This window comes from Barbus barbus (genome assembly GCF_936440315.1).
Source record: "Barbus barbus genome assembly, chromosome: 7".
Taxonomy (NCBI): domain Eukaryota; kingdom Metazoa; phylum Chordata; class Actinopteri; order Cypriniformes; family Cyprinidae; genus Barbus; species Barbus barbus.
In genome coordinates, this window is record NC_136735.1 from 8,424,421 (window position 1) to 8,449,618 (window position 25,198).

Below are 25,198 nucleotides of genomic sequence, written 5' to 3' on the forward strand. Positions count from 1 at the left end.
GAAATTAAGGAAAAGAATAGTCAGGACCTTAAAGGGATAGTTCAACCAAAAATGAAAATTCTGTCATTAATTACTCACCCTCATGTTGTTCCAAACCCTTAAATCCTTCGTTCATCTTCGGAACACAGATTAAGATATTTTTGATGAAATCCGAGAGCTCTGTTCCGAGACCCAGAAATGTAGCAAGGGCATCGGTAAAATAGTCCATGTGACATCAGAGACTCAACCATAATTTTACAAAGCTACGAGAATACTTTTTGTGCACGAAGAATACAAAAATAATTACTTTATTCAACAATTCTCCCCCTCATCCCATCTGCCGCGGTGCAATGCGACAGGATGTGGAAGAGAAGAATTGTTGAATAAAGTCATTATTTTTGTATTCTTTGTGCACAAAAAGTATTCTCATAGCTTTGTAAAATTATGGTTGAGTCTCTGATGTCACATGGACTATTTTACCGATGCCCTTGCTACGTTTCTGGACCTGGGAACATTGCAGTTGTGTTAATGTCTATGGAGGATCAGAAAGCTCTTGGATTTCATCAAAATATCTTAATTTGTGTTCCGAAGATGAACGAAGGACTTAAGGGTTTGGAACGACACGCGGGTGAGTAATTAATGACGGAATTTTCATTTTTGGGTGAACTATCCCTTTAAAAGGGAACATGTGAACATATTTCTGCACCGCAAATTCCAGCCTAAAGAAAGAGATGTCAGGTTTAGTTCTGAAAATCGTGTCATTTTATGTTAGAATTTAGCAGGAATGAGCGGCTGAAAGCGGTTTGAAACCCTTAACCATCTAGACTGCTCCATCAGTGAAATGATGAGGCGGAAGAAGATAAGATGGGAACGCTTTCTCTACAGTACATTCGCTTCCATTTCTTGTTGTTTTTCTTCCTCTCGTTCTCTTCAGTGTCCCCTAGTGTTAGTGGAAGTGCACAACTGAGGCTGTTGTATCTCGTTTCTCCGAATGCGGTCGTGAATTAGTACAGAAGAGTCACTACAGACTGTTTATGTCCCTCCCAAAAGTGCTGTTGAAAGAATATCCATCTGTTCTGTTGCAAAGTTAAAGCGATAATTCACCCATTTATGAAAATAAGCATTGTTTGCTCGCACTCAGGTTGTTCCAAACTCGTGATTAAGTTAACTACTAATTATTCATTTCTAACTCCCTAACTCTCAAATACTGTGTTGTGGTCAAATTTGAAGACACTTCGCATCACTGAAATAAAACCTAATGTGACACCCAATGTGATTTGCCATATATACATGAACGTATCTGAGATTTTAAAGCTGTAGCTGAGAATGTTTTGCCATTTTAGCTTCCAGACACTTTCATTGTATGGAAACGATTCAGCATCTCAGTAAAATTATTATTTTTATTTCCTACATGAAATAAAAAGTACAGGTTTGCAACAATATGAAGGAGAGTAATTGATGACAGTAGTTTTTGGGTGAATTGTCCCTTTAATGTTGTTCTTTTGAACTCGTTTTTAATTACCAACTATTAAAATAATATGATATTGTACGAAGGTGCTCCATCGCTCTCAGTATAGTAGTGTGTATTGAAATAATCATTTGTTTAATTCATGTATGCTTGGCGAAGGGAACTTGAGATACATTTTTGTTCAGGTCAGTTCACTGTCATAGCAGGGAAAATAGATTTAACAGTGTTTTTCTTTCTTTTCTTTTTTATGCTTTCTAACTTAAGGTTTCAGAAAGACTTTCTCTTAATCATCCTCTTGTTGGAAGAATTTATTGTATGTTGTTTTAACTGATATGGAAAATCTTACAGGGTTTTTTATGATTATGTATAATATGTGAGAATACAGTGTCATGTATCTACAGTATTAACAAATTATTTTGCAATATATTTTTTGGATTTGTGTTTGGGGTTTTGTAAAATACTTTCAGCAGCACTTAAAGGGAGTGATGTCATGTAGCGCGACAACCTTTTTCATAAGCTTTATTTAAATATGTTTTTAAGTACATCCTTGCACATAAAGCCAGTGCTGTTGGCAATCACGTTGCTTCACGATTTCCTCAGCATTTCAAGTATCACATGAAAGGGAAATGGAGAAATATACAAATGTGACCCTTGGTAGCCATAAGACTTAAACAACAGCCACCAAAACTTAAAACATAAACCTGAAACATAGTTTTATTTTATTTTTCTCTTTACGTGACAGTATGTTGAACGTTACACTGATGTGTGTTCTGTCTCTTGTGTGTTCTGGATCAGAGGAGTCACCTGATACTGTACTGCATTGAATAAAGTGTAGTTAGCCTCACTCCATCACACTGCTTCTTCTCTCTTTATTGCTGAATGTCTAAGTCAGGAAACAGTATAAATTAGTCAAAGATTTAACTCTCATGTTGTTCCAGACCTGTATGATTTTTTTTCCCCTATATGGAACACAGAAGATTTTTAAACGTTGGAAGCCATGTGGACAAAAAAAAAGAAACATTCTTCATTCTTGAGACATTCTTCAATATCACAGAAGAACAACCGAAGTAAATGATTTTTGAGTAAACTATCACTTTACAGTGAACTGTTTTTTTATTACATTCTTGAATCGTATTTGTCTCTTTCATCAGTTATGAATAACAATGGTAAATTTAGTTACTCGTTGAAATTAGCTAAAATATGACTCCTAAACAGTTTCATGTATTCATAATTTTCATTTACAATGCAACATAAAAATGTACTGCAGCTCATTCTTGTAATTGTTTGTTAGTTTATATCAAAAACAAATAAGATCCGCACATGAAAAATAGTCCAAACTGCTCATATAAATTTATTGTCCAGAGGCCACAAATAAAGTGCATAGGTGCAAACTGCCATAAGTTTATGCACTTCATTATTCTGGCACTACACTTTTCCAGTCTCTTCTGTTTGTTAGTTTATAGCAATGGGAATGGCAATAACAAAATGTCATTCCTGTCACTTATTCTTATTAAATAATGGCAAATAGAACAAACATTGCTGAACTGACTTTGTGTGACCTTGGCATTTATTTGTGCTGATAAAAATGTATTACACCATGTTACAGTCTTGGGTCATCATGTACCATCAGTGAATGATGCCTTTGTGATGTTTCACAAATAATGAATAGATCTCACTCTGCTGCTGCACAAATGTAACAACTCAGTAATTCTAGAAAAAAATGTAACATTGTAAAATCTCTTTAGATCATGCATGCTTCATCATACAGCAATAAAAATGGTTGATTTTGCAAACACACACACACACACACACACACACACGTTTGTTTTTGTGAAAAGTGGGGACATCCCATAGGCGTAATGGTTTTATACTGTATAAACTGTATGTGCTATTGCCCTACACCTACCCTACACCTAAACTTAGCCCTCACAGGAGACTGTGCATTTCAACTTTCCCAAAAAAAAAAAAACTCACTCTGTATGATTTATAAGTGGGGACATGGGTCAATGTCCTGAAAAGTCACCTTCACCTTGTAATACCTGTGTCATACCTGTGTCATTATACAAATTTATACCCTCATTTGTCACAAAAACATGCGCGTGCACACACACACACACTTAATATATGTATTATGTTAAATATAATAGCCTACGTATAATACATGTTTTTTTTATATATATGCATATATATATATATATATATATATACAGAGAGAGAGAGAGAGAGAGAGAGAGAAGAGTCTAGTTTCCACATAACTCTTAAGTTAAAACATGTATGTAGATTTTCTTTTACAAGACATTTTCACGACCATTTAACAATCACATTACTTAAGATTAGTAATGACGCACATTTCAGGATAGGAGAAACCTCCCACTGACTGTTTAAAAGTGTATCAGTCCACTTGATTCCATTTACAGAGTGAGAAACGTCCTTCAGCAGTCATCTTTTTGGTAAGAAATGAAGCCGTTTTGCGCTGTTTGTATCCTGTTGCTTCTTACTCATGGTAAGCCTGATTGTTTATTTAAATTATTATATCTGGTCCAACTTTTAAAATTTGAAACTTTTCATGAAAGCGCTGTGATTGTTCTATGGTTCCATAAAGAACCTTTAACATCCATGGAATCTTTCCATTCCACAAAAAGGTGTTTACAGTGGGAAAAAGGTTCTTCAGATTAGATATTCTTAAGAAAAATGGTTCTTTTAAGAATGTTTCACTGATTATTGAAATTATTTTTTTCACTGATCGCTGAAAGCTTCTTTGGGGAACCAAAAAATGGTCCATCTCTGCAAAAACCCTACATTTTGGAACCTTTATTTTTGTGTTATATGCAAGTAACGTATTTTCTTCAATCACTAATATTTTTCTCTTCTCTTTTTCTGTCTCAGATCTTGCTCTCTTATCATCCAAAGGAATGGCACTGAAGTGTAACCTGTGTGTTTCCAAAGGGAATGGGGACCCCTGCACTCCATCAGTGCAGACATGTCTTTCCCACATGACGGCCTGTGGAAACATCACATTAAGAGCTGGTTTAACGGGTGAGTTCAGCAATCATCACAACCCTTAAACAGATAGTACAGAACACTTATTTGTATTGTTTCCACAGCTCCTCCTTCTATCCGTTCCTGTATAAGCATGTCGGCCTGCTGGAGTTATTTGCTCGCTCCAGAAGTGAAGGCTGTGTGCTGCAGGACTGACCTCTGCAACTAAGCCAACAAACCTGTAATCAGAATCATTAAAGACTTGCGCTTTAGCTGAACTCTACCTTTCTGTAACCTTGGTGGTGTGATTATATGAAATTGCACTGAACATTTAAAAGCCTCAACGAATTGCAACAAAATGTTACAAACAGCAATGCTGAATAACTTTTTGCAAGCAACAATAAAAGCAGTCAAGAAGTGTCTATTGTGTTCCTACAAGGTACAATCTGTACACAGATCACGCAAAATGAACAAATAACTGAGATATCACTTTAAAATAAAGTTTGTAGTTAATAATGATTAATAAGTACCATCTGAGGTTTGAAAATTGAGATCAGATTTTCTGTGTTTGTCACGCATTAAAATCAGGGATAGCTACTACTGCATTATTTCTTTTCTTTTCTTGTATAGGTGTCAACTGAAAACTTGGTAAAGGTTTTGTGGCTCAAATATATAGCTAGTAATGCCTGTTAAACAGTTTCAGATGGCGCCATCTCTTGGACAATAGACAAATAGAAGCAGGGTAAGAGTCGAGGATGGAGCTTTTTCACTAGCCTACTAATGCTCAAAAAAATAAAAAATAATAATAAACTAGCTCCTCAAAATAATTGCATAAGTAGCCTACATTTTTGCATATTCATTAGGCTATGCAATAAACAAGAACACTTATGTAACCTAAATCTGACCAAATAGTCATTTTCCCTGTGATTTTGTCCAACAAAATAAAATTGAATTAAACAAACATTATTTTAAAAGTTAATGTTAACTTCAAATCTCCCGACTGATGTCACGACTTCAGATCTGTTCAAATAAATCAAAATAAACTAGATAGATAGATAAAAACTTCTAAAATTGGGTGTAAATGTGAGAAGTTCTCTAATTTTTAAGTACTACATCTGTGATTGGTTAATATGCAAATCGCACTTTGACTATTTTAGATAATTATTTTATAAAGCTCTGGCGGTTTATAAAACGGAGGACCATTTATATTTAATATTCCGCACGTTTATGTGGATCAGTCCCTGCAGCTTTTATGCAACCTATTTCCAAAATGTGCAAATTTAAATAAATCGAATAACTAAATATTAGTAGCATATAAATAAAATCAGAAATACGAAAATTGTTTTATCAGTGCCAGATAGGCTACTACAAACACAATAATAGGCTTTCAGAAATAAGACGATATAACAAAAGGGAAACGGATAAACTTAAGAAAGAATATTTTTTATTTTATTTTAGACTAATAAATATTTGGTCTTTCAAGGCACTTCCAACATAAGCCCAATAAGTACTTCTTCTGACGGATAACCACCGTGTCAGATGATCTTAAAAGAGTTACACACATACCTGCTCCACAAGAGCACGCCAGTATACAACACGACAAAAATATACAGCAGCCTCCTTCCGCGATTTCACGTGGCTTTAGGGAACTGGGTTAACTCGTGGCATTACCGTGTCCGTGATGATATTAGAATTAATTACAGTAGGCATAATAACCAAGAGTAATTATAAACTGTTCCACAAATTAATTAGCCTACAAAAGTACATGTTGTTGGTTAAAGTTATCCAGCAATTACCAGCGCTATTATAGCCTAATTTCCCATGTGAACGTTCATATTTGCGCAAGTCATTTCAAAGTGGAAGAAGCCGTCTGATTAATGTTTTTAAGACAAATAATACATCCCATAGGACACGGGTCCGTTAAATAGTCCTGGCATCGGAACGGGCCGCGGGAAAGAGGCTGGAGGTCCGTACAGAGATGATGGGGATCCCAGAGGGAAGGGCAGCGCGAAGGGGGCCAGAAGCGGCTTGGAGGCGCATTTGAACTTCTCCAGCTCGGCCTCCTGAAGTCTCTTGGCCTTCGCCCTCCTGTTCTGGAACCAGATCTTGACCTGAGTCTCGGTGAGGTTGAGGGAGCTGGAGAACTCGGCCCGCTCGGCGATGGAGAGGTACTGTTTCTGTCTGAACTTGCGCTCCAGGGACAGCAGCTGGGAGGTGCTGAAGGGCGTGCGCGGCTTGCGATTAGTCTTGTGCTTGCGTAAGGTGCACGGCGTTGGGCTCGGGTGACCTGGAGGAAACGCGAAATAATATATATATATATATATATGTATATATATATATATATATATATTTTAAAAATTCGTTAGAAATACGAAAAAGTCTCCAAATGACTTTGTCTTTCTTCCTCGTGCATTTCTGAAAACCCTTCTTTCTTTCTTACAAAATTATCTGAAATCTGGTTTGAATCTAGGCCTATCTGTATTTAAAAAAAAAAAAAAAAAAAAAAAAAACACACCTTAACTTTATTATTTTGCTTCCAAACAGATTTTGGATGCAAATATATATATTTTTTAAATTGTCATTTCACAATAGCAAGTATAATGTTTTTCTTAAATAAATTATGATTTACTTTTACTGATTAATTATTAATTAGTACGGCAGTTGTTTAATATTTAATAGATAAATATTTTTGTTGTCGTTGTTGCTTGTAGACTATTATTATTATAGTAGCCCAACTGTAGCAGTTCTCTATTTAGCAGTTATAAAGGTGTGATGGTTAAAATGTCTAAATATAGATTATTATTAAGTTTTTAAAATATTATTTTTAAGCATTCTTTCTTTCTATAACATAAAACTAACATTTGAATAATATTATAAACAAACTTTAACCTTTGGTTGCCTTGCAAACACTAGTTTTTACTGGCAAATACATATTTCTAGTTTTGTCATTTTGGTAAAGGTACCAATAACACTGAAAATATTTTTCTATAAAATAATTTATTTATTTATAATAAAAATGTGTTATTTTCAAACGATTAAATAATTTCTAAATATACAAAAGTATATTCAATACATAAATATAGTATACTGTCTGTGAATAATGAAGGTGATGGTGATTATGCATTATTATATTTACACTGTTTTGAAAGAAAATAAAACTCAGTTATGACTGTAAATAGTTGAAACACTTACGAGGAGGAGATGTGAAGGATGAGGAGTTTGACCAAGTGCTCTGTTCATCGCTTAATTCTTCACTGTCGTCGTTTAGGCTGTCCGAAACGCTTGACAAACTGTCCACAGAAACTTTGGTTTTCTCTGCAAAGTAAGTCCTTACTAAGTCCTGTCCCAGTCCCAGTCTCGCCGGGGAACAAGCGACCTGGCAGCTGGATTTGGCCATCAGGGATTCAACACTGAACGGGAGGTAAGTCTTCTTCACTTTATGTCCTGTGTCGGTGGTCACATCTCTCGGCTTTTGACTTTCCTCGCTGTCCGAGTCCGATTTCTCTTGAGCTGTCGTTTCAACGGATCCCTTAGGAGGATTCATCGTGAACCATCCGCCGCAAGTTGTCCCAACAATTTCTAACAGGCTGTGGTCCTGCGCTGCCTCGGTGCACTTATAATAGTTCGCAAACTGCGCTCCTCCAATCAGCGTGCGCGCTCTTCCAGATGACTTACAGAAGCCTCGATTTGATTGGTCGGAACGTGCCCCTTGGGCACTCTCGGACCAATCACAACCAACCTCTTAGAAGTCATGTGGTCAAATTGACACCAAGACATCAAGGGGATGTTGAGAAAAATGAGTACTTAATCGCGGATGTCTTGCTGAGATGATGTATAGATGGCCTCGGGGCTCTTGACTCTTTGGAGCACAAAGTAGACCAATTTTAGCCCAATTAAACAGTGGGGAAGCGCTCAGAGTATCTGTATCCGACTGTTGAGAAGTCATTGAAAAGGCACAATGGAATTACTCCACAACAAAACTTTGGGAATACACGGTAAACAAGAAAACAGCAATGCCTTGTTCGCAAAGTTACAGTTTGTAAATGTTGTTAAGAAATTATTGTCATGTAAATAAATAGAAATAAATGTAGGCTAGCCAACAACATAGCCTGTATAACATAAGTAGGCTATATAAAATGACTTGAATACAGCTGTTTAATGATACATTTTTTAACATTTGAACAATCGAGTAAAGTCTACAGCAACTATAAAGGCAAAATAAATTAAAAAACGAACATTTACCAAAAGAGTTTTATAGGCTATAATCTGGCCTATATGTATATATATATATATATATATATATATAGGCTATATAGAGCCAATGTTACACACACACACACACACGCCCACACACGCACACTAGGCTACTATATAGTAGGCTACTATGCTATAGACTAAAAGCAATACTATTTTTTTCTATTAAAATATGAAGTTTTTTTTTTTTTTTTTTTTTTAAAGCATCTCTTATGTATATGGAAACATGGTTGCTTTATTGAGAAAAGCTTTTGTGAAGGCAGAAATTGATTCGAAAGGGCTGTAAGTTACACAATACTTAGGCAATTTAAGGCATGTCACGGGCTTTTAAGGTTACAAAAGGCTCAGCTGAGAAGCGAGCAGAGTTTTCTTCTCTCTCATTTAGAGAGCCAGACGAGCTGCGTTTTGGAAGGCGCCAGAGACGGTGGGATCAAAAGAGAAGGTACCTCGAGGAGGAAAAGGCAACAGTTTAACTCCACTTAACCAATTGTCCTCAAAATATGTAGTCCTGAGCATAGCTTCAAGGCCAAACGGTGACGTCAAGAAAATGAACCAGTACTTTCCCAAAACCGAAAAAAAACTATTGAGTGAGTGAACAAACTCTCCTTAGTGTTTATAATAAGTTTGAGACTCACTTCTCTTTCCAAAACAAAAAAAGAACACGTGAATGCATGCGTACACCTATAAGAAAAAACATTTTTTGCCTATTATTATTATTGTATTAATGTTAATATATATTAATTTAAGAATTTGAGTGGTCTATACATAAATATTCTTGACAATTTATCGGATGAGGTCAATTTAATTCAATTTAATTCATTGTTCATTCTTGGCGGCACCTTGAACCGATTTGGCAGACGATCTGCTCTAATATTCTCCAAATAAAAGCCGAAGGTTCTTCCAGATCTGTCCTGGTGGGTATCAAATCAAACTCACTGGTATCCCTAAGCCCCCCTGCACTAAACTCCGCCAATCTAAAGGATAAATAATTGAAATGATCACGGAAGATCCGTTATCAACACGTTTTAATAGCTGTAATGAAGATAGTTGATGTGAACCTGATTGAGTCGACTCTTTTGTAATTTAAGACTCGTTTGGAAAGAACAGATGAGGACAAAACTGAAGCCTTAACTTAATCTAATTGGATATAGGAGAGATGCTACTGATGTAACCTGAATGAAATGTGCAATCTAATCTCCATAGATAGATAGATAGATAGATAGATAGATAGATAGATAGATAGATAGATAGATGCAATAGCCTAAACTTCAGTACTGTCCTATACACACCCCTCACAACTACAAACAAATACATAATCATCAGAATCATCATCATTACAACAAAAGGATGTGGTTTCTGTCAGCAGACTCTCTCCGAAGGCTGGGCTTTTGTAGGCTGCATAATTTATATAGCCAATAACGACTCTTTTCACATGGAGTCACTTCCAGTCATTTTCAAGCTTGGTTGAAACCACTCAGTCAGTTCATAAAACCAGAGGCCAAGTCAAATTTAGCAACATCAGAGCAGCACACTACACACTTTAAATGTTGGTCATTGTGTGTGCTTGACATTCCAGGAATTCTCTGTCTGTTTGAGTATTTATGCGTTCATGCATGCATCCATTCTGTCTAATCATTCAGTCTTTACTATTGGGATAATTAGATAGTTCTTTCCTTTTCTATGGTTAATCTTTAAAAGTTAAAACTTTTTATTTTAAAAATAATTTTACTATCATAATATTATTTTTTTTAATGGAAGAAAAAACATAGCTTTACTAAAAAAATGGCATGCCCTATTTCATAACTTCTTCAGGGCACTTTACAGTGTGTGCCATATTTTATTAAAAATAAATAAAATAAATTAAGACTAATCTATATATTTGTTTAAAAAAATCTTTTTTTTAATTTAAATTATTATAATTTTTTATTAAGTTATAATATTTAATTTAAAAATATTGAATCATATTTTGCTTGCTTTGGCAAGTAGTGTAAATAAAATACATAAAAACCTTACTTCTCAGCTCCTTGTTCTTTGCAGTGTTCTCCTGGTGCCATTGATGCCTTTACGTTCTTCACCGATGCATTCTTACAAAGCATTTATTTTATTCATTTCCAGTGAATAACATACACATGAACTCAAGAGGCAGACTGTTACACGGGTTACTGTGACTAATACTTGAAAAGAAAGATAAGGAATTTAACACTGGGAAATAGCTGACACTGTTATGAAACAGATGACAGATGAGGGGGTATTATATTTGTCCAGCGCTGAATGCACTGGGCGTATTCTGCCCATTACAGTAATGTCTCAACAAAGGTTTAAACCCACTATGCGACAGATCTATTATTTTCTGCAACAGAACTCTTTGTGTTCAATGAGTGATGGAAGTGTCCTATAGTGTAAAGATAGGCGCTGTTGTTCATTGACAGTGGACTAGACTAGTTTCCTTCAGGCTGTTTAGTAATCTTAAATTAAATTAATAAAAAAACCCTTATCAGAGAATAACAAATAAGCTGTGGCTTTGTTCTAAAACTTTGTAAGATGCATACAGAGAGAGAATATTTTAAGTTGTTATAATATGCTTGATTTTTGTGCCCTTTTCACACCAAGAATGATAACTATAAAGATAAATAACAATAACTACATTATTAGCATCCAACACAGAACAAAATTCAGTTTAGCACTTACTGCAGTTTATCATCTGCTGCTTTAAATGCTTTAAAGTTGAGTGCATTCTGATTGGTTGCCAATATTTTTACTGTGCATCAGGTAGAAAAAAAATAGTTCGGAAAGTGAATCCAATGATGTTCCTCTGTGCCGTTAATGTTATAGTTGTGGTGTGAACTTCCCAACAGAGTGTATTTTTTTCAGTTGTGCTGGTTCCAAAAGTATATTATCCATTCACTTTTCCCATATAGGAAAAAAAAAGACTTAATTAAAGCATTGTAAGATATGAAGCAAATCAATTCAAACAAGGAGAATCACAACATTACAAACTTTAATTTAAAGCAAAAAAAGTACTTGATAATCGGACAAAAAGACAAAGGTTTGAGACTGTGTACATAATGGCTTTAGGGAGGGAAAGAACTACAATCCCATGAAGCACTGTGAATGAGATTAATCAAATTAAAAACAATGGGAAATATAAAACTATTCATTTAAAGTTGTTAGATGTATAGAAATAATATATTTTAAATTTGTGACAAAATATGCATATAATATGGATGCTGTGTCTGTCTGATTGGTGGACATTTCTGCACAGAAACATGGGTAATATAGTTTTTCACCAGGGATTCTATTGTTAAACATGATTATTTTAAAAGTAAGCTGAATTAATGGAAACAGATGGGTTCAACAAAAGCACAAATCAGTTAACAACCTCGGAACTCACAACAGGTCTGTCTTTAAAGGTTTATCAGATATTGTTAAAAATCAGTTTTGCTATGGAGGAAATTAGTGGAGTTTTTACTTCCGGAAGCCAAATGTTACACTTTGTTCACAAAATTAAGGTGCGTCACATTCCGCACAAATTCCGGAGGCAAAGTTATTTATCATCAACTGTGTAATGATTATTAAATGATTATCAAAACTTTAAAGTTATCACATATTTAAATATTTTTCTCAATATTTGTGTGTGTTGTGCTTTTTATGCATAGAGTACTGTGGTCAGTTGTTGGTCCTGTATATCTCATGCTCTTATTGTAGGATTATGAGGTTGATTTTTTTCTGATTTAGGAGGATGTTGCCTACGTAGGCAGCTCATTAGGTTTTGAAACAGAGCCCTACAAGTGTCTATGTTTGTGAATGCTTCTGTGACTGTTCTATATTTACACCGATCAACCATGAATAGTTATGTGTGTGTGTGTGTGTGTGTGCATAAGCATGCACTGTGGTGACTCCATGGTCACTCATTCTAACCAGGAATGTCTCCACACTTTCATAGGTAGTTAGTGGCCAAAGATGCACTGTTATTTCTCATGAAGACTCCCGCAGCTGCCTAAATTACGCTTTAACTGCTGGGGTCACATCTCAAACCGCGGGCTATTGTATGAATTCCAGCACTTGGAAGGTCTTGGAGTGAGTATTTTTCTTTTGGCTGTAGACTTGAGTAAGATTGCAATACGAAACTGTGCTTATTTGTGGCACAGCTGAATATACAAATTGACCTAAATCATCTTAATACGCTTCACAGTTCACGCCACTAATTTTGAGTTATGGTTACGTGACCGCAAAACTTGACAATAGTATCACTCCACACATTCGTTCCCATTGGACTTCATCATGAACTACTACAGAGTGTTTTTCCAGTCAAATAACGTGATTTGCATATGAATTCAGTTTCAAGTCGTTACGTGCGAGTATTCGTGAATGTATTGTTAAAGAAGGTGTGACAGAAAAGTGGATCTTTGTGAGTTGAGGATAACCTCAAACCTGTGGAACGTGAGAGGGAATTTGATACATCCTATGTTTTTCAAACGTTTTACTCATTAAAAAAAACTTTGTTCAATGTTACTGATTTTAAAGTTTTAGTAGAGGTAGGATGAATTGCTTTAGGGCTGAAAATCTGAAACCTATTTTTAGGGGCTCGTAAAATTACTTTTTATATTCTTCGGTATTCTTATGATGGCATTTCATTTTCCTTTTTTATAGGTCCACTGGCATCTCCTTCGGCTTGCCATCTGGTGTCATTTGATTATGTGGGAGATCAGGCATGAACAAATATGTGTGCTTGGTTCTCCTGAGATTACAATTTGAAAGTTTTACCATGAAAAAGCCAGGCACCAGGGGGCCGGTGGCTTGAAATGACTCTTTGAATAAACACTCTTTGGTCTCTCTCAATGAGAATAGAGGGGAGCGCTGAGCTTTTAACAACGTTCACAGGACACGAGGCAGGAGGTCGGAGCCGCTGTCTCTGGGCAGATGTCTGTTTCACAGTGTCTGCGCTGATCCTCGAGCAGTTTTGTAGTTTCTTTTCGATCAACAGTTTGATTTCTGAATCAGGTGATATAGAAGCTGATTCTAGATTAGTATGAAAGATCGGCTTCCATCCAGAACCTAGTTTATTTTATTAGTTACTGAGGTCAAAGACCTTGGGAAAAGTTGTTAGGATTCGGACAAAAGACGAATACAAAGTTTCTCTGTTAGTTTGCTTGAGTGAGGAATTTCTAGCCACTGCATCAAAACATTATATTTACTGGGTTTTCTCAGTTAGAGTAAAAAAAATATGGGCAAAATATCAGTGTAAAAATAAATAAATATAACAAAAACTAAATATATTTGAATATATTTTAAAAAATGAGATAAATAATGAATACGAACTGATATAAAAAATATTAATATATTTTAAATAAAGTATTTATTTTAATTTAATAATTAAAACCCTATGGGGGAATGAAAAATAAGATAAATAAATAAGACAAACTAAAAATACATTAATATATTGTAAATAAAAACAAATACTGTAATCTAAAAGTAAAAAAAAAAAATCTGGGGGAATTAAAAGATAGGCAAATAATAAATCTTAAAAATATATAAAAATTATAACTTTTATTTGAATTTAAACATGAGAAACTGTGGGGGAATCAAAAGAGACAAATAAAGAATACATTACAAAAATGATAAATAATAATAACTATACATATATATTAATATATTTGATAAAGTATTGTATTAAAATGAAAAAAATTGAATAATATGATTTAAAAATAATAAATACTAAACAATGCATTCATATATTTATAAAAGTAATTTAAATAACTTATTTTAATTGAATAATTAAAATAAACAAGAGGTGGGAAATGAAATACATATTTTACAGTAAATGCACTTATTTCTCAAAAGGCTTTCCTTCCCTGTTTTTTTTTCTTCCACCTCTCTCGGACAGAAGGTGTGCGGGAAAAAGAGGCTAAAGTTGAGCGAAGGGAAGAGGGAACTCGGGGCTTTGTTGTTCTATTGCTTAATGAGGTAGAAAACACAATTGCACTTTTCTGAGTGTTATAATTGTCTGCAGGGCGATGTAAATGAGATGCGTGGGTAATGCCTTACAGGGATGTGTGTCTTGCTGTGTGAGGAGAATGAGGAGGAGAGGGAGGGGAGGGTCAAGAGGAAGATCACAGGGCCAGTAAGCTTACATTAATCCACCTTACAGGTAATTGACATTGTTGCATTTCAAAGGCTCTTCTGAGGCCTGTTATCAAGAGTTGGGTAATTAGCAGTAGCTATGAGGAATTGATTAAGAGATTAGACCATTGATGACTGCTTTCACATCCACATCGATGAAGTGGCAGAGTGGCTGAAGTGGTGCTACTGTATGGGTAAACAAAAAACAGGGCGATATTTTCTAAGTTACAGACTGTGTTACAAAACCTACTGAGCTCTATACATATAGATTGTGAGGCATCATGAGCATAATAATGAAACAAAAGACAATTTAAAATATATTTTTGGGCCTAACATATATACACACACACACACACACACACACACATACACACACTAATGCTGTAAAAAATTATTTTTCAAAGTTGTAAATAAAACAAAGATTATTGAATTATGTTTTACAAAAAAAATACTATTTCAGTTTCCTTTTTTATTCAGTGTATTACTAGCTGTTTCAAGTTAGTTGTGTTCAAGTTTTTTGAAAGAAGTCTCTTTTTTCTCTCCAAAGCTGCATTTATTTAATAAAAAATACAGTAAAAACAGTAATATTGTGAAATATTATTATAGATTACAATAACTGTTTTCTATTTTCATATATTTTAAAATGTCATTTATTTCTGTGATGGCAAAGCTGAATTTTAAGCAGCCATAACTTTGTTTTATTATCAATGTTCATTTTTTTTTTTTTTTTGGATTCTTTGTTTAATATAAAAAATAGCAATTATGTCATTTGTGATCAATTCAATGCATTCTTGCTGAATAAAAAGTATTAATTTATAATAAAAAGTAGTCTACAAAGTTTTGAAACTGAGCCAATAAGTACATCCATTAATCTGAAAAATGACGCACAATGACTTGTTTTGTCATGTCCTCACTTGTGTTCATAAAAATACTTATTTTTTTCTCTATTTGATTAGGTAATTATTATTCATAGCAAACCTACCAAGCACCTTCAGACTCCAAACAAATATAATTAGCTCATTATGCCGAAGTGGCTTGTCAGACTGTTCTCACACTACAAATTTCCTTTGTCCGCGAGGGTTTCTAAAGTTTTTCCACTCAGCATCTGCCATGCATGACCCTTTTTGCTGATATCTGCATTCTAATAGATTTTCCCCGCTGAGACATTCATTTCTGTGTCCTGTCTGTCCACACGGCTATATATTAGCCGCCGCTCTTGTTTTGTCCCTTGCATTTGACGTTCGCTATGAGCCCTATATATAATGGCGTAAGAAAGAGAGCTCTAATATTTAGTTGCACGGGGATTTGTCTTTCCCATTCCGCAAGCTTTTCCACAAGGCTGTTGTTACTAAGTGGCGGTGAACTGAAAGGCCTCGCATCCTCTTTTCTTCCTCTCCGTAGGGCGCTTTGGCTAACAGCTCTGGCAGCTGCTGTGATCTCTATTTGCCCACTGAGCTCTATAGTCCTCTCTCCGCAGGTGAGGTAAGACTCAAAGGACTCTCTAATAATCTCTCTCTCTCTCGAAGTAGATGGCGACTGACTTTGTGGGTAGTGTTTTTTTCGCAAAGCGGCCTGCTGAATGCGATTGGCGCTCTTAATAGTTCGTTATTCCATCGGCTGGGAAATTACAGACAGTTGCCGGGCTTGTTTGGCGCAACATGTTTGGATGAGGTGTGGTATCTTCCTCAAAGCACTTCTCTGTTTTTCCTCTCTCAATGCTCCCCGGCAAGACAATCTATTCATACGGTTACTTAAGTGTAATTGCCTCCCTTTGAAGCCTCTGAGAAGCAAATGATTTGCTTTGCCCCGGGGGCGGCCATGGTCAAATACCCGTCCCATCCCTGTCCCGTCCTCACGCCTCCCTCCCCGAAGGGTTGACACTGCCGGCCTGCCCAGCGAGAGGGCAGCTCCCTCACAGAGAAGAAATAATACAGCCCGGGTTGCTCAATTTCTCCTCCTTTTCATCCTTGTCTTTTAAAGTTTTATTAACAACAGCTTTTTCTCGTACGGTGGCGGGGTGCGGGGGCGACGGGACGGCGGGCAGCTCCTGGCGAACCCTCAGGTGCTCTCACGGCTCGCTCAATGGCTCCTTATGTGTGCTGACAGGTCAGCGATGCCCTTTAGCGAAAACCCCGGCTTCAGGAATGTGTTAGATTCAGCCTTTATTTTAGAGATGTGACCACAACAACTCCTGCCATTAAGAACTAGTTGCATATATATATATATATATATATATATATATATATATATAATTATTTCATTTATATGGCATGCTGAATCCACTAAATCCACTATTTTCTTTTTTCCTAAAGCTTCATGAATCTATTTTAAACACATTGTATTGTAAAAAGAAATAAACATTTTGAAACAATAAATAATACTTTTAAGCTATCCATTCATGTATATAATTTCAAATTGATAATCATTTTGGTGGTATCAGTTAAATATTTATGTTACATATTTGTATGTTATTTGTATATGTGTGTAATTTCATATCAAGATTATACTTTATAAATAAAATACAATGGATAGTTAAAAATATGAATTAAATAACATTTAAAACAACATCATTTTAGGTGGTATCAGTTAGTTTGCTTATACATTTTTAATTAAAATATTTGCATGTATAAATATATATATATTTTGTTATTTTTTCTATCAATATTGTTCTTTATACTGTGAAATACAATTATAAGCAATATTTTTTTCTCACATAATCACCATCATGGATGGTGCTCATTGTAATTAATTCCAGGAGAGCATCTGTATCTGTTTTACTGATTGATTCGTTCCTTTATTGATTCGTTCATGTATTAACTTTTAGCCATTCTTTGGGTGTGTGGGTGTCTCTGGTGGTCTGGTGGGTTTACTTTCACATCTTGAAGATTTCAAGAGGATTTACTGTAAATTAATTACAGGCTCACTCATACATGGATATGAGCTGACAGTAAAGCAGCCTTTGCTTATTTTAATTAATATGAGGAGCAACATCTAATGCAGAAAAGAGTCCTGGCTCCACAAAGTTCCCTCCAACCCAAATGCCAGAAAGCGGCATTATCTTAGCCTCGCAATTCCCGAGAGCCCGTGAGCACTCGCGTGTGTGTGTGTATGTGTGTGTAAGCCTCCAGCAAAACTAAACCAGGTTATGAACATGGCATTTTCCTTGTATCATTTGCTTTGAGGTTTTTAAGAGAGAAGCATTCCCCAATGTCAGGCCAGATGGTAACGATTCTGGAGCGAATTACGAGGCCAAGCAACATACCTGTGGGCAATGTTTTTTTCACAGCTCCATAAAGAGCTCAGTAATGTAATTTTGATCTCATTTATCTAATATCACTCCAATGCTGGGTACTTTACACAAAATAGGCTTCTTGCTGGGCACATATCTTCTTGATCTCCTGTGTTGAAATAGCTTGTATTATTTAACTCAGAGGATCCAAAGAGGGTCAAGCTGGCTGGAGACGGCTGGTGGGTTAGCTTTGAATTTACTTAATGGATGTCCCAGGGCACTTGGGATTTTACAATAATATGCTTCTCCACAGAGGTAGACTCCTATGCTTGCGTGTCTAGTATTGAAGCCCGAGGAACTTGGTGGGCTCACTTGAACTTTATAAGAGCAAACTCTGGGTTTCATAATAAACTAAACACTCATAAAAATATTGGCATCTATGGTTCCATGAAAAACCTTTAACATCCACAGAGCCTTTCCATTCCACAAACGTTTCTTTATAGTATTCTTTAGATTAATTAAATGTTCTTCACACTCTTAAAAATAAAGGTTCATTAATGCCATAAATGGTTCCATAAAGAACCTTAAATATCAAATGGAACCTTTCCATTCTACAAAAGGTTCTTTTTTTCAAATGTTCTTCATATTCTTAAAAATAAAGATTCTTTAATGCCAACAGTGGTTCCATGAAGAACCTTAAAATGGAACCTTTCCATTCCCTTCCCTTTTAGATTATTCAAATATTCTTCACTTTCTTAAAAATAAAAGTTCTTTGGCGTCCATGGTTTCACAAAGAACCTTAACGTCCATGGAAATGTTCCATTGCACAAAAGGTTAGCGGAAAAGCTTCTTTAGAGCTTTCAAATGTTCTTCACATTGAGAAAAAATGGTTATTATAAGATCTGTTCACTGAAAGGTTCTTTGGAGAACCCAACATGTTTTTTGTATGGCATCGAAACTCCCTGATTAATTATGGCCAGTTCATCTACTTTTGGATTTGATGTGGATCTGTCCATGTGAATATCTATGAACACAAACAACCCTTTATCAGTCATCAGTTCAGGCTGCTTCATGTAAACATTCCTAGGTAACGTAAACGCATGTTTCTTTTACTTTTCACGATTTATCTGCATTGCATGTCCTCCTTAGGTACAACACGGAAAAGCAATAAACCCACAATAAGGCTAAATAACATTTCCATTAGCGGTTGTTTTTTCCCAGCAATGAGGGAACTTGTGCACGACTGGCAACCCGCTGTGTGAAATCACTCACTCTAATGGCACAACACACGTGTTTGTTACAGGAAATCGTACAGCCGCTCTATAAGTATTCCGTCGGTGATAAAACCAAATTGCATCATGATGTTGGGTCAAATAAATGAGAAAAACGGCCTCCTCCCCCAGTGTAATTAGCTCTAGGAGAAGTTGCTCTTCCACGCTGATTTGGAACCTGCTTCTCCTGCTCGAATCCCAGTCGCAAACATTAACAAGAGCAACCGCAGAACTTGGAAACAAATACCTCTGATATGAGCCAAATGATTGTACTGCAAAGTAATTGCACAATTAAATCGAACTGGATAAACTTGTTGAAGAAGTTGCTCTTTAAAGCTCACCACTGTTGCTGTTTGACTTTTGATGATTAGGACTGGGATTTGGAAACTGGTCCTCGTTCAATAAAACAGCACAGACTCCCCTCGAGCAGTTGACTCGTTGCTATTATCCGTGCAAATATAAACGCAAAATACCCTCAGCGCCCCAATTATTGTAAATTAAAGAACCTAGCGACCCTAATGAAACTGCTGCAGTGCTGTTTTTATGTGTAAGGTGTGCTGCTAAACAAGCCATTTGATAGGACTAATTTATGCATGCAATGCGTGTTAATGTGCATCAGACTTGTCAGTTCTAGACCAGTTGTCCATCATTCTGAACTTTATGACTTTTTTTTTTTCTCTGGAGTATCCAGTCCACTATTTTTACTATAATGAAAGATGTCGAACATGCCATAAAATTGTTGACTGCATAATTGAGAATCATAATTTATAACCGAGTAGCGATGTCTGAATCATAAATTGATTCCTTTAAATCGGATCTTTTTCAAATGACTCCCTGACCCAGTGATTCATTTGAATTGGCTAAAGAAAGTTCAAAAGTGAATAAACGCTTACATTTTATGACCAATTGCTTATACGATTATCCTCTTTTGTAAGTTGCTTTGGATAAAAGCATCTGCTCACTGAATGAATGCAAATTTCTGTTCCCTGCTTTTTTGGAATCGAGTGTCATATAATTGATTTTATGATACTTTTGAAGCTTGTAAACAGCACATGTGTGTGTGTTTGTCCACAAACTCGTGTAAGTTTGTATGCAACTGATGCATCCTGGGGCCTGTTTCAGTTAATCTGATTTATTGCCAGTTGATTTGGTTCAAAATAAGTCAGACTATCTGAAATAAGCCTGGCTTATTTGGTAAACTTGTTTTATGAAACACGCCCCTGATCTGACATTTAGTTAGATACTATAAGCACTATAGTAAACAAACAACGTTGATTATAGTACAACTCTCAAACGACCACAGGATGTTGTAATAAAAAGTCATTTAGATGTGCATCCATTGCGCATCTTCATCATGCTGTTTCTTTTTACAGAATCCATCAAAGTTTTTCAGATGACAAACAAACATGACGGCACAACAACAGGAAACAGGGAGTATTTAAGTCTTGTCTGGTTCTGTTTTTCTGGGGTGTATGAAGCCAATCTTTCTTCTTTTTTTTCTGACTGTGTGCATTAGACTTAAGATAACCAAAATTATCCCTCAAAATGCAGTAGGGCAAAACCCCTAACAAGCCTCCTCTTTGACACTGTCAGTACTTTTTTTTTTTTTGGTGATGGTATGTCTTTGCAATTCACTGGAAAGGCTTTAAAGTCCTAGGATTTACCCTGAAGAAAACTGAAAGAATCCCTGGGAGAAGAACAATGATTTTTGGGAAAGCCTGATAATGATTTATGACTGAAATAAGACCCAAAAAGCCTCGCAATAAGAGTGAAGTAAATTCAATTCTTGATGTCAGAGAACATCAAAGGTCTGCTGTGTTTTAAAGATGTAGTTTACACAAAAAAAATTAATTCTGTCATCATTTATTCATCCCCATGTCATTTTACTAACCTGTATGACTTTCTTTTTCCATGGAACACAAAATGTTAAGCTGAATATTTACGCAAAGTGTTTCTTGACAATTAAAGTCTACAGTAACCAGATGATTCAAAGAAATTTAAGTCTGCTATGAAAATATCATACAGAAAATATTATCCAGACTTTACATACAATGATAATATAATAATGATGCTGTTCCATGAAAGAAATAAAAGCATGTTTCTGTAAACGATGACAACCTTTTTATCTTTAGTTAAACAACTTGAAAAACTTTCTTTATGGCAAACAAATTTATATTGTAAATAGAAATAAAACTGATACAGCCTATAACTTAAAATGACATATTTTGATATGACAAATATCTCTCTGTCTGGCAATATAATTTTTTTTTTCTCTCCAGTGGGGATTTCCTAAGACTTTTAAAATACTTTCTCTTATTCCCTGTTTTCAGAACACAGTTTTTCTTTAGTAGAAGTAATTCCTTCTCTTGGGCCTGAAAACAATATAAACACACAGAACAATAGGAGCTGGGGTGTTTGGTCTGCTCTATTGTCTGTGGGTACTTCAAGCCCATAATCATGTTGTTTGAGGTTACATGGAGCTCATCCTACTTTTATTCTCTCAAACTGTGTCTCCAGCACAGGGATATGGTTCAATAATACTGCATATGCAGTCAAATCTGCTATCTTTGTTTGTTTTGAAATATCAGTTATTCTTATAACATGAATGTGTTACAGGTTTAGATCTTTAAATCTGCCATTTTTATGCCGAATATCCTTAATCAAAAATAGGAAATCACATTTTCAGTGCGGTGGGCGAACAGAAAAACATCGGTTATTTTCCATAAAAACATGCTGATTTGGAATTTCTCTGTAGACTGCCACAGCAATTTCACATAATAACTGATGCCAAAAGTCATTTTTTTGCAAAAAAACATCATGGCAACAAATGTCTTCACTTATTTCAGTACTTCTGTGGCAATAAAACATGGATGCAACAACAAAGAAACAATATGAGCTAATGCTACAACAGTGAACTAATACAGTTAAATTTGTTTAAATGTAATTATCTCACAGCATTCATTTTCTGGTTAAAGGCAGTTTTTTTGACTATGCAGTAGTCAGAGCATGCAATTACAACAGGGCACAGAAGAATAATAGCATTTTAAAATAAAACCAGACCAGAAATCTATATTTGATATCTGAAACCTGACATAGGGCAACTTGGAGAGTTTTTAACGTCCCCCATGGCTGCATTATAGACAGTAATGACGTATAAACAGAGGTGTAAAAGTAAAATGAACTGCCAGATGTGAGTGCAGTGAGTACTGATGAGGTTGTAAAGACATAACACAATACACAAGCAGATAAACACACTTTCTGTGAGCCAATGCAACGATTTATATCTAAGGTTCTATTCATTCCATAAAACGTTTTAGAGCTAAAAAAGAAACAAAACTTTTAAAATACGTATACGTTTCCATGCTATGGGTGCCTTTTCTATCCCAGACAAAAAATAAAATAATAATTTTATATTTTTTTATATCTCACAGTTGTGACTTTAGTCCCTACAACATAATTTATTTGATGTATTCTTATTTTAAACTTCATATTTGATTTGATTCAAACTTTAAATCTCCCAGTGTGACGTCCTCATAATTGTGATTTACATATCTCACAATGTGACTTTTCCCCCCTATTTTAAAATCTCACAATTACCTTTTTATCTTTGTAAACTTATACCTTTCCCAACTTTAGCCTAAAATGGGACTTTATCGCAAATGTGATTTAGTTTCATATAATTTTAATATTATATCTCACAATGTCTCTTCTTAGTTTAAACTTTATGTCTCACAAATATTATACAGAGGCAGAAAGAGGCTTCCACAGCTAACGGAAAATGGTTTTCCCAAAAATATAAATTCAAGCATCATTTACCCTTGAGAGAGTTTTCTATGCAACTAAGTGGACTTTTTACCCAAAATTATTGAGCTTGATAATATAGTAGGCCTACGTGTGACAACTAGCCCCCTTCTATAATGTAGAATTATTTCAGCAATGTGGACCGAAACTCTTTTGCTTTACATCACGGCCATGACAAACTTACTCTCATAACAGCAGCAGGAATCAAGAAAGATAATGGACTGCTCTGGAACCAGTGTCTCCTGCACAAACCCTGCTATCTATCCTCCTCTGAAACTGCTCTGAGATTGGAGTGGAAAGCCAAGCATCTGAAGAACAGGATCCTCTGTGTGTCTGACTAATTGACCCCTGGTTCCCTGGGGGTAAATCAACAGAGGCTAAAGCCACTGGGCCACTAACAAGCAGCTCTCGTAAAGCAATCCATAACCAATGGGCAATTTGAAACACATGCTATTGGATATATTTATGACTCTGTCAAAAAAGCGGTTCTGATGACCCCCAACTTTTTTCGTTTTTTAAGACAAATGGCTCATTGTATTTCCTTCTCGAAATGTCACACATAAACTAAATGCTTGGTAATTGACATGACTTGTGTCTAAACAACAATCAAATCAATTTTTATTATTAGCCTCATTCAGGGCAACATGATTGCATTAGATTGTTGAGGACGGGAGGATTAGGCTTTATATTAAAAACAGCTGGGTCGTTATTCTTTGATTGTCCTCATCAAAATGATCCGACGGAACGCCTCGCGCGGTCACACATAATCAACAATCACACTCGTCACGCGAATGTAATGCAAAGAGACCCGACATCGGCAATTTACTTGCATTTCAGTCAGTTGATTTGCTACAAAATTTAGATTTTTGGATACGTTCTCCCAGACTTCTGGAATTCCATGGTGTGTTCTGGAATTTCAGACCACTTAAAAGTGGCTTGATGCTCTTTTTTTTTTTTCCTTTCTCAGAGCCTGGCATGCCTGGTTCTGGAGAAGGCCAACTGTTATTCCCAGTGGGGTTATCTGACAAAGCACTTCATGAACTGTGCAGCCACTGGCCTCAGACCAGCTGATACTGCTTAGCCCCAGTCGTAAAGCAAAAGGTCTCTTCAAGCGATCCATTAGTGCTCCTATCCCCAAGAGTGTAGGCCGCGGTCTGCTCAAGCTGCGCAGGAAAACTTGAAGGAAAACAGCATGGCAGACAAGTCAGAAGATCAAAGACCCCCTCAGACGGCAGACCCCGTCTCCAGACATCCAATCTCTTCCCCTTCATGTTTCTAATTAGCAGATGGTGGAGAAATGGCTCATATTATGGCTTTATCAATTAGAGAGAGACATTCATATCTTTCTTTCTCTTTCTTTTTCCTGCTGTCAGCCCATGAGCGTGGCATAGATAGATGAACTGAGAGAAGGAAAGGCACATTGGAAAAGAGCCACTGCTTCGGATTTAATGTGAATAAATTAGTTCACCATGGAAAAGGAACATTTTGGTATTTTCTTTTCTGATGACTTTCAATCTACAGATGTGAGTTGATTGTACATGCAACAAAAAGATCATATCTTATGTCGGGATAGTTCACCGAAAAACTAAATTTCTGTCATTATTTACTCACTCTCATGACATTCCAGTCCATACAGTTTTTTTTCTGGAACTCAAAAAGACAAATTCCAGTCAGCTCTTTTTCTTACAACAACATTAGTTTATAATGTTAAGCTATATGCTACAATGACTTTGTATGAGGACTAGACTTGATTTTTTGGTAACACTTTACAATACGGGTGTACAAATATGCATTAATTCATGCTTAAAGGGTTAGTTCACACCAAAATGAAAATTCTGTATACTCACCCTCATTTCGTTCAAAACCCGTAAGACATTTGTTCATCTTCGGAACACAAATTAAGATGTTTTTGATTAAATCGGAGAGCTCTCTGACCCTCCATAGACAGCAATGCAACTAAAATGTTCCCAGGTCCAGAAACGTAGTAAATACATTGGTAAAACAGTCCATGTGACATCAGTGGCTCAACTTCAGTTTTGCGACTCCACGAGAATACTTTTTTTTGCACAAAGAAAACATAAATAACAATTTACTCAA

The 25,198-nt window shown here is 35.7% G+C and overlaps 2 protein-coding genes across 2 annotated transcripts; one reads left to right on the plus strand and one right to left on the minus strand.

Moving 5' to 3' along the window:
- Positions 1–3,856: 3,856 nt before the first annotated feature.
- On the plus strand, positions 3,857–5,030 carry LOC306872179 (uncharacterized protein). The gene is made up of 3 exons (XM_079420630.1): positions 3,857–3,950; positions 4,334–4,483; positions 4,552–5,030. Exons 1-3 carry the CDS (start codon positions 3,905–3,907, stop codon positions 4,653–4,655), a joined length of 300 nt encoding a protein of 99 aa, XP_079276756.1. The 5' UTR covers positions 3,857–3,904; the 3' UTR covers positions 4,656–5,030.
- Positions 5,031–5,855: 825 nt separating this feature from the next.
- LOC306872568 (homeobox protein MSH-B-like) lies at positions 5,856–8,011 on the minus strand. Its single transcript, XM_079421175.1, has 2 exons — positions 7,619–8,011; positions 5,856–6,713 (listed from the first exon to the last, which is right to left on the minus strand). The coding sequence occupies exons 1-2, from the start codon at positions 7,968–7,970 to the stop codon at positions 6,310–6,312; spliced, it is 756 nt and encodes a 251-aa protein (XP_079277301.1). The 5' UTR covers positions 7,971–8,011; the 3' UTR covers positions 5,856–6,309.
- Positions 8,012–25,198: the final 17,187 nt, after the last annotated feature.

Coding starts and splice junctions, on each gene's coding strand:
- LOC306872179 (XM_079420630.1), top strand. CDS start 3,905: ATGAAGCCGTTTTGCGCTGTTTGTATCCTGTTGCTTCTTACTCATG. Junction 3,951..4,333: donor CCTGTTGCTTCTTACTCATG/GTAAGCCTGATT, acceptor TTTCTGTCTCAG/ATCTTGCTCTCTTATCATCC. Junction 4,484..4,551: donor ATTAAGAGCTGGTTTAACGG/GTGAGTTCAGCA, acceptor TTGTTTCCACAG/CTCCTCCTTCTATCCGTTCC.
- LOC306872568 (XM_079421175.1), bottom strand. CDS start 7,970: ATGAATCCTCCTAAGGGATCCGTTGAAACGACAGCTCAAGAGAAATCG. Junction 6,714..7,618: donor ATCCTTCACATCTCCTCCTC/GTAAGTGTTTCA, acceptor CGTTTCCTCCAG/GTCACCCGAGCCCAACGCCG.